We start from the raw sequence: 10,615 nt of genomic DNA on the forward strand, positions 1-10,615 counted from the left end.
TTGACTGAATAGTTTATTACACTTTTCATAGAATTTTAAAATTGATATTGGTTTGTACAATATTTCTTTGTATCCAAGAGTGGAACAAATTAGTTTTCTTTGTTAGGTTTTCTATAAGGTTAGGCTTATATTTGATGGTTCAGAAGAGTAGACTCCAAATGGCACAAAGCTTCCATCAGGTTTTTCAGGTTTCATTAGAGTCAGTATCAACAGGAATACTGAAAATTTTATGCAAATCCCTTTTCTTAAGAGGTTGTTTGGCACAAGTGCTCTTTATTCACTGTTAGTTGGACAGGAAGTAAAGCTGAGAGAAAAAAGTAAAGACTTTCAGTAAATGGCCCCATGGCTAGGATTAAGACCAGGGACAGCTGCAACAAGGATTACAGCCTCAGCATGTGCTGCTTCTGCTCCACCACTCAACCACATGAAGGCCCCACAAAAGTCTTTATATAAATTTAAGTATTTACTTGCCTTTCAGCATCTACAAAGACCTGTGCAAGACTCATATTGTCTGTCCTGCAACTCTGCAAGAATAAAGCGGTTATGCAATTTGATTCTTAAGCCCTTCAAGTCACTCTCAGAAAACTTACATGTTATCTATTGGATCCATGAGGACAATTGCAATATACTTATATATTGCAAGTGAAAATATAGCAACTTTCAGACATTTTAAAATCCCATTAACATTTTTTTAAACCATTTCAAAACCTTTAACACATGTAATGTGTGTGGAAAAGTGTTACTATTTTTTGCATGTTTATCACATTAAGTGTTCATTAACTTCATTAGTTCATTAACCCAATTTAAATATTAGTCAAATACAAGGAAACACCAAATGCAGCTTATTAATTAAGGTGTTTATTATTAAAGAAGCACAAAAATCCAAACCTACCTATGTGATGAAAGTGATTGCTCCTAAAACTAATAACTAGTTGGGCCACCGTTAGCAGCAACAACTACAATCAAGCATTTGCGATAAGTTCAAATGAATCTTTTGCAGTGCAGTGGATGAATTTCAGCCCACTCATATTTGGGGAATTGTTGTAATTCAGCTACATTGGATAATTTTTGTAAGCAATAAAAGGTCACAACATCTCAACAGGATTCAGGTCAGATCTATAACTAGACCACTCAAAAGCCTTCATTTGTTTTTCTTCAGTCATTTAGTGGTAGACTTGCTGATGTGTTTTGAATCATCTTGATGCAGAACCCAAGATAGTTTCAGCTCGAGGTCACAAACAGATGACCAGACATTTTTTTTCAGGAGTTTTGGTAGACAGCAGAATCCATGGCTGCATTCAGCACAGGAAGCCTTCCAGATCCTGAAGCAGCACAACATCCCTAGACCTTTACACTATCACCACCATATTTTACTATCGGTATAATATTATTTTTCGTAAAGTTGGTGTTACTTTTACAACAAATGCAATGGGTCACACACCTCCCAAACAGTTCAGCTTTTGTCTTATCTATCCACAGAATGTTTTCCCTAAGGTCTTGTTCATCATCAAGATGTGTTCTGGAAAATTAGTATTTGGCATGCTATTGTACTGCTATCAAAGAAGATTCAATGGTTAGAAGGTGCATATCATAACATAGCATGTTTTTTTCAGTTCAGTTGTATAGGATGAAGGCAACATTAAATCTTTAAAAAAAATTATAATTTTCATATTAAAATTTTTTAAGTAACATAATGTTGGGGTTTTTGCAGGGGTGTGTAGAGTTTTGAGTACCACTGTAGATAAAAAGAAAAGATACCATGTTCCATAATTGCTTAACAGCAGCTGAGAAAATTGATTGACTGGTTGGAAATATGGCTGTATGAAAAGGTGTCGGCTGTCTTAATTATATTTTACAGGATAAGAAAAACATGAACAATTTTGTCAAACATGAACAATTTTGTCAAAGAAAAAGAAATAACACAGGTGTACCGTTTGACTGGAACAAAAACAGACACAAAGATTTATATTTTTTTTAATATTTCAGTGATATTATCTTTCTGGTGTTGGCCTTTTTTGCTTTATTTCCTTTAAACACCACCTGGTGGCAGTAATAAACCCTGTTGTTCGTTGACAACAAGCAGCAGAAAAACTACAAACTTCACCCAGGTTTGTAGTTCGTTTTGAATGCGCGTGCGTGCTTTGGTAACGGCATCACCGGAAGTTACATGGAGGGCTACACGTTTTGAGTTTGCAAGCTAGTTTAGCTTTTCAAAAGTTAGCACTGAGTTTTAACTCCAGAGTTGATACTGTCTTGAAAGAAATGCCTTCCCTAAATGGAAAATCTGACGTTATATTTGTAAGTAATACAAATGAATATAATATATATCACTATATGTAACATTAGTTCTTGCTAGCTAGCTAGCGTAAACCTAGCCTGGTTGGGTACATAAAATTGAAAGAGACATTTGTGTTTTGTATGTTCTCATGAAGTTATACTTCATGATAACTTTTTATTGCTGTCAAGACATCGTAGAAAATCGTAGAAATATTAATCGTAATATTAATCGTTGCCGCAGTACTTTATATTGCTTTAATGAAATAAATTCAAACGTCACTCTTTCGTAGATTTTAACTTACATCGTCTTTCGTGTTTACTGTTTGTATTACTTTTTCAGGAGGATGATGATCTTCCTTATGAAGAGGAGATTATCAGGAATCCATACTCAGTCAAGTGTTGGATGCGCTACATTGAATTCAAACAGAATGGAGCCAAATCCACCCTGAACATGATATATGAACGGGCTCTGAAGGAATTGCCTGGAAGGTAACTTTTACTGAAATATAAAATTGCACATCTTGATAAAGACGGCCCTCTCTCTTTTTAAACCAAAATTTCCCTTCATTTTTACAGCTATAAATTGTGGTACAATTATCTCAGAGAAAGGAGGAAACAAGTAAAAGGAAAATGCATTACAGATCCAGCATATGAAGAGGTCAATAACTGCCACGAAAGAGCACTTGTGTTTATGCACAAGGTAGTACTGACTCAAAATCCAGAAATATAATAGTAAATAAAATAATCATACAATGAAGACATTTTGTGGTCTTGGGGTGTGTGTGTTTTTTTTTTTAAACCAATAAATATTTTTTTTATGAATGTAGATGCCCAGGATATGGATTGATTACTGTCAGTTCGTCGTGTCACAGTGTAAAATCACGAGAAGTCGGAGAACGTTTGACCGGGCTCTAAGAGCACTACCTGTAACCCAGCACCCACGAATCTGGCCTATGTACCTGCGGTTCGTTCACAGCTTGCCCCTGCCTGAAACAGCCCTGCGGGTATATCGAAGGTACCTTAAGGTGAGATCATGGAGCACAAAGCATTTCTGTACAGCGCCTGTCATGTAAGAATTCATGCTATAATCACATGTAGGGAAATTTTTTGTAATTTAACTTACTGGTATTCTTGCTTGTGTGGTAACATTTGACATGAATTCCTGAAAGCTCTTTCCTAAGTAAAAGTATTTGATTGCTTTTTTTTGTTTTGAGAATAGCTGAACTTTTATGTGTTTTAGTCACCAAAATACATAGTTTTGATTCTAATTAAGAGAAGTTTAGCAGCAGATCTTCTAACATCCTTCTAGTATTTGCATATCGCAACATTGTTGTTGTAAAGGTAACAAAGATTATGCTCTAGAGATTTATGTGCAGTGTTTCTGCACATTTTCCAAAGTATTCTGTCTTCTCTTTATACCTTGTAGCTATCTCCAGAGAACGCAGAAGAGTACATAGACTACTTGCGGTCTGTTGGTCGCTTGGATGAAGCAGCTGTGCGATTAGCAGCAATTGTAAACGATGAAAGCTTTGTGTCCAAAGAGGGCAAGTCAAACTATCAGGTAGAACGACATTTTAGGTCTAGCACCTTCAAGTATGTCTGTATTATTCTGATCATGGTAACATGAATCCTTGTTCTGCGTGTATTTTTACTTTTTTGTTTAGCTGTGGCACGAGCTGTGCGACCTGATCTCTCAGAATCCCGATAAAGTGACCTCTTTAAATGTTGGAGCCATCATACGAGGCGGCCTCACACGCTTTACAGACCAACTTGGAAAACTTTGGTGCTCTTTGGCTGATTATTACATCAGGAGTGGCCACTTTGAGAAAGTACGTTTCACTGAATTGCTTATATTTTTATGTATCAATCAGTTTTTAATGTATTATTTTAAACTTTTGCTCTGTATTTGTGAATTAAAGAGACCATTATAATGACACATCGTGCATCCCTTTTCAACAACCAAAAAAAATGTGTTTCTTCAGGCACGGGATGTTTATGAAGAAGCCATACTTACTGTAGTAACTGTGAGGGATTTCACTCAAGTGTTTGATAGTTATGCTCAGTTTGAGGAGAGCATGATTGCTGCAAAGATGGAGACCACTGCTGAGATGGGACAAGAGGAGGAAGGTTTGTGTGAGTTAGCATTAAGGCACCTTTCTTCCACAGTACCACTTATAAGTGGCAGATTTTTTTTCCTTTCTCCAACCAGATGACATAGACCTGGAGCTTCGCCTGGCCCGCTTTGAGCAGCTAATTGCCCGGCGGCCACTTCTGCTCAACAGTGTACTGCTGAGGCAGAATCCCCATAATGTGCATGAGTGGCACAAGCGAGTAAAACTTTATGAAGGAAATCCACGACAGGTAAGTTTAAGGGCCTGTATGCATTTTATTAAAAATATTTATATATCTCTAAGTATCTATCAAACAATGTGTCCACTCTAGATCATCAACACATACACTGAGGCAGTACAGACAGTGGATCCAATGAAGGCCACTGGAAAACCTCATTCTCTCTGGGTTTCTTTTGCTAAATTCTATGAGGAAAATGAACAGCTGGATGACGTAAGTTACCAAAGTCTTTCCTTCGGAACTGCGTGGATTCTTTGAATTTAGGATGGATCATAGTTTTTCCTTTTAATTTATATGTCTCGTATTTATTGACTCAGGCCAGGACAATCTTTGAGAAGGCTACTAAAGTAAACTACAAACAAGTGGATGACCTTGCTGCAGTTTGGTGTGAATATGGAGAGATGGAACTTCGCCATGAGAATTATGATCAGGCACTACGCATACTGAGGGTAAAATTTTTCTAGTAGATGTTTTTGATAGATGCTGTATCAACATAATTTGTTACTTTTTTTTCCTTTATTGCTGTTTGCTATTTTTATCTTTTCTTGGATGAGACACGGAAAATACTAACACGCCAAACAGAAAAGCGTTTGAAAAGCTCTTTTCAAAAATAAAATAAAATAAAATAATTCAGCGTTAAGGTTGGATGTTATATCTGATTTTTATCAATTCAGCCTATTATTAGAACATCATCCAACAAGTCTAAGCTATTGTTTCAGTTCATAACACTCCAGTTATAAGTTTAGAAGAATATCTAGATTTACTATGTTATTTATTAAATCTTAGTGTGCGAAAGTTGTTTTTTCCAGCTCAGAACAACACTTTATGCTCAGTCAGAGCTGTGAATCATTTCCACTTCATATGTATTCATTGGATAACAGGTAATAGTGGAGAGTTAAGCCTGCCTTGTAACAGAAAACACTTCCAACCAAGCCTGACTTAGGAAATCTGTCTTGACCCACTGGATGAAATTGAGATGAACAAAAACACAAAAGCACCGAACAACAGAGGAACAGTAAAGAAGTTGGAGTGCAGAGACACTGACATGTTGAATTTATTTTTTTTAAATTATGCATTTATCTTATATCGTATCACTTTCTGTACAAAGTGTGTCATAACATACTATTCCTCCTGTGTCAAAAGCAACAGAAAGACTGTTCAAAGATAACTGTTCACACTTACAGGCTATTTGAAAGCTTCCTTATCCTGCCCCCCAGATGTCTACTAATATGCTATGAAAATATATTTGGTCTCAAAACAAAGGACTAGCAAATACAGCATGATGCAGTAGAAGTAACGAGCACATTGCTGTTCTATAAACTAGGTGCATAGGGACATCTATTGGCAAATTCAGGAACTACAACAATACAAAAGCATATGTTTGTTTCATTTGTCTGTAAGAAATGAAAGAAAAATCAGGAAAATGACAAAAGTATGTAATTATTTGTTATTTGTCTGAAAGCATTGAGAATGTAACAATATTTCATTGTTTGGTTGGTTTCATTGTGTTCAAGGAGTCACTGATGACACAACATTCACATGAAAACTGATTGTTTAGAAGTCATTAAAAAGAAACCTATTGAACACAAATTTGTAAAATATTAACATTTAAGGGAAATACTTCAAATGCATCACTCTAAAGCGAATGAAACTACTGTATTTTTATTACTATTGTAGCTACAACACCAAGTTTATATTGTTATGATTTTCGTATTAGAAAGCCACAGCAATCCCATCTAAGAAAGCAGAATACTTTGATTCATCTGAGCCAGTCCAGAACAGAGTCTACAAGTCCCTGAAGGTCTGGTCTATGCTGGCAGACCTTGAGGAGAGTCTCGGGACTTTTCAGGTATGTATATAAATTTGTAGATGATGACAAAGCACCTAATCAGATCTCTAGTTTTCTATTTCAGTTCTTAATCCCTTATGTCTTTTTACTCTGGTTTTGATCATCAGTCTACAAAAGCAGTGTATGACCGCATTATTGATCTACGCATTGCCACTCCTCAAATTGTCATCAACTATGCCATGTTCCTTGAGGAGCACAACTACTTTGAGGAAAGCTTTAAAGTAAGAACGTTTGAACCAATTCAGGAACGTGTGTTTTGTTACTCATAGTTGTATTTTTATTTGTTCAATTTAAAAATATTTTTCGTTGTTTCCTTCCGTTCAAAAGGCATATGAACGAGGGATCGCTCTCTTCAAGTGGCCAAACGTTTATGACATCTGGAACACTTACCTTACCAAGTTCATTGACCGCTATGGCGGCAAAAAATTGGAGCGAGCCAGAGATTTATTTGAACAAGCCCTGGATGGCTGCCCTGCCAAGTTTGCCAAGAGTAAACAACCTTTATAGCACACCACAAAAAATTTTCAGTATTACATTTTATTTTCTCATTCTATCTTGTAAATTGCTCCAAAACATTGTTGTTGTTTTCCTTCTATTTGTTTTTAGCCATTTATCTGTTGTATGCCAAACTGGAAGAGGAGTATGGATTGGCACGGCATGCCATGGCTGTCTATGAAAGAGCAACGCAGGCAGTGGAAACTGAAGAGAGACACCATATGTTTAACATCTACATCAAGAGAGCAGCTGAAATTTATGGTGTTACGTACACCAGAGCTATTTACCAGAAGGCTATTGAGGTGAAGTTTTGGTTGCATAAAATAATACTTGGAAGTGTTTCTTCTCATTCTTCTTCAGGTTATGCCTCATCAGTCATGGGATTCCCAAGAAAGTTGTTTTTTCACAAAATCGGTCAAATAAAGATGGCTGAATTTCTGTTTTCCTTAGAAAAACATYACAATAGTTGCACATCAAGTGTAATATGTTCAAGACTTGTAATTCTAATTGCAATATTTATTGTATGAATAGTAGTTATCTAAATTATTACATCTTAAGTTATGTTTCCTACCCACAAATCACACAATCAACTTGTATATTTATAGTTTGCAAACTACTGTGCTGAGCTTGTCTAGAATGATAATACAAGTCTAAGATTGCAACATTTGTTTAATTTACATAGCATATTTTTATCTTCTAAAAGTGTTTTATAAATGCTGAATTGCCTGACATCTGAGGATTGCCTTTTATACTCCGCCAGGTTCTTCCTGATGAGCATGCGAGGGATATGTGTATGCGATTTGCTGACATGGAGTGCAAACTTGGGGAGATTGACCGTGCCAGAGCAATCTACTCCTATTGCTCTCAGATCTGTGACCCAAGGGTGAAAGAAACCACATTATCTTAATGTTCTTTTAGTAAAGTGTTCAAAAATATGGCAATTCATTTGGATATATTTATCGTCTTTCAGGTGACAGCAAATTTCTGGCAGACCTGGAAGGAATTTGAGATTCGCCATGGAAATGAGGATACAATTCGGGAGATGTTGAGAATCAAGCGCAGTGTCCAGGCTACATACAACACCCAGGTCAACTTTATGTCCTCGCAAATGCTGAAGGCTTCAACAAGCTCTACAGGCACTAGTAAGACACCAAATTTGAAAGTTGGGCCCTTAGTTGTGGGTTTCCCTTGGTTTTAGTATCTGCTTAATTCCTTACTCGTGAAGGTACGTAGGTCTGTCATGCTATTACTGCAGACGAGAGACTTGCCTTTCTGTTTTACATGTTTGTTGTACTGTTGTAAGATTATTAGTTACAGCTATAAAAACAGCTGTAAAACTTGAATATTTTATAAATAAAATGATGAAAGCCATGCACAGACATGCTAAGGCCACAGCACAATAGTTGCTATCAGAATTGAAATATAAGTTATATAACATAGAAGCATTTGATAAAAGCATTTGATTGTTCATATCTGGACTTCCTCATTCAAAGTTGGAAAATTATACACAATGGTATTTCTGTATTCAATAATTTTTTTACGCTTTTCAGCTCAAGTTTGAGTCTCTAGAAATTTAACATTAACAAAAGTAAATAGTTTAAATAAAGCTGAAAAATGCCAACATTTATAAAGGGTTAATGTGAGGCAGATTATGTTTTTCCACTAAAATAAGGTCAACACTTTTGTAATCCCCAGAAGGTTAATTTACTTGCCAATAAATCTAATGTTGCACCCTTTAAACACCTGATAGATAAAGTTTTAAAATTATTTTTATTTCAGCCTAAAAGGTTATTTCTGGCAGAAATTTAGACAATTTTGATTTATCCGTTTTACAAATTGGTTTCCAAAAGTGATGTAAATCTTTCTCCTTAATTAAAAGCTCCATTATGGGCAAAACTGCAATCAAACCTGTTTTTTTATTTTATTTATTTTTATTCAACTTAAACAGGTATTTATGATCACAAAAGCAAAAATAAAGTACAGAAAATCCACACATTTTCTGTCCACTGGAGTGTTTTTCCTCTAAGTATTTGTCAGTTAATCTACTATTGATGATCTGTAAACTGTGGGATATTCAGAGAAATCAGTTAGGGAAATTTTAACTTTAAATTTACAGGATCTTAAAGACATTCTGTAAAAATGTGAAACATTAATAAATGATACACTTGTCTCAATATTTTCTATTTGGTGTCAGTTTCAGATCTTGCTCCTGGCCAGATGGGAATTGATGATATGAAAATGTTGGAGCAGAAAGCTCAGCAACTTGCTGCAGAGGCTGAGCAGGACAAACCCAAGGAGAAAATTCTGTTTGTCAGGTTTGTGATTCTGATTGACTAAGATATTAATTCATAGGCTTTATCAAAACCATCACTTTCAATGCATCACCATTTTCCTTGTCTCTCCGTACAGGAGTGATGCTTCTCGCAGTGAGTTGGCTGAGCTTTCCAAACAAGCCAATCCTGATGAGATAAATATTGATGACGAGGATGAAGATGATGATGACCAAGGACCCGATGGTTAGTGTAAAAACTCTGGTGTGGATGGGGGCGGGGGGGTGAATTGCTTGTTTAAGCATTTCTGTAAGTCATTAAAAATGTGATTTTCTGTGTTTTTTGCCTTTACAGAGGTGCAGCTTGAGCAGAAGAGTGTTCCAACAGCCGTCTTCGGAGGTCTTAAAGAGGACTGAAAAAATGACTCATTAAATTTAGCAAAAATCCAAACTTATGTAGTATTTCAGTGGCTACATATTTTAGATTACAGTGAATGTTTAGATGTATCATTAGTTTGACRGAATGATACAGACATCCTTAAGAATTAGCAGGAGAACTTTCCCTTTAAAGTTTTGTTTTTTAGGTGAAGAGCTGTATCTATTTTGACCACATGATGTCAGTAACTTGTTCATTTTATCTGGTATTTTTTAAATGATACATTTTGTTGGAGTTGGATACTTCCTCACTTATTTTTTGAAAATAAACACATTTAATACATGTTTTTTACCAGAACAAAATTTAAATATGTTGGGGAGGGACATTGTTTCATTAGCTTTGAATGTTACAACTGATAATGTTAAGAATTTGCAAAAAGTTGAAAACTTGTAGATTAATTCTAACTTTGTAGTAATTCAGTTCAAGCAGTGGTTGCATATGTACATTAAACTGTTTGTTGTTGAATGGTGGAATTACTTAAAATTTCAAATGATCATTAAATGTTGCATAATAGTTTGATTTTTGTTTTGTTCCAATTGCATAATTCATTTTCTTWTTCAACCCCACCTCTCGCCCGGCACGCTAGCTGGAGATAGGTACCAGCACCCCTCCCGACCCCGCTAAGGGACAAGGGTGTAAGAAAATGGATGGATGGATGGATTTTCTTATTCATATAGCTAGTAGGTAGTAATGTTATAAAAGTGGATAAAGAGATRAGTACATAAATCTGAAATCAATTTGGTATAGCAAAGAAACTTGCTCAGATTTAGACACCCCATCATCAGACACAAACTGGCATGTTATAAAGTACTGACTTGAACTAATTGTTTCAAMAGATTAAAATAGCTGAGAAGTAATCCTCTTACAAAGTTACAACAGCCAGTGCCTGTAGACCATTTTTGAGCATCATGTGATGACATGCTCTTGGGTGTGCYGTTTA

The 10,615-nt window shown here is 35.7% G+C and overlaps 1 protein-coding gene across 1 annotated transcript; it reads left to right on the forward strand.

Moving 5' to 3' along the window:
• Positions 1–2,127: 2,127 nt before the first annotated feature.
• Positions 2,128–10,194, forward strand: xab2 (XPA binding protein 2). The gene is made up of 19 exons (XM_008416033.2): positions 2,128–2,298; positions 2,618–2,766; positions 2,854–2,977; positions 3,105–3,302; positions 3,704–3,838; positions 3,942–4,106; positions 4,260–4,404; positions 4,487–4,638; positions 4,720–4,839; positions 4,944–5,075; positions 6,344–6,475; positions 6,583–6,696; positions 6,803–6,965; positions 7,082–7,272; positions 7,731–7,853; positions 7,941–8,112; positions 9,165–9,285; positions 9,380–9,486; positions 9,595–10,194. The coding sequence occupies exons 1-19, from the start codon at positions 2,263–2,265 to the stop codon at positions 9,654–9,656; spliced, it is 2,541 nt and encodes an 846-aa protein (XP_008414255.1). The 5' UTR covers positions 2,128–2,262; the 3' UTR covers positions 9,657–10,194.
• Positions 10,195–10,615: the final 421 nt, after the last annotated feature.

The sequence above is a fragment of the Poecilia reticulata genome, linkage group LG8 (assembly GCF_000633615.1).
Source record: "Poecilia reticulata strain Guanapo linkage group LG8, Guppy_female_1.0+MT, whole genome shotgun sequence".
Lineage (NCBI taxonomy): Eukaryota > Metazoa > Chordata > Actinopteri > Cyprinodontiformes > Poeciliidae > Poecilia > Poecilia reticulata.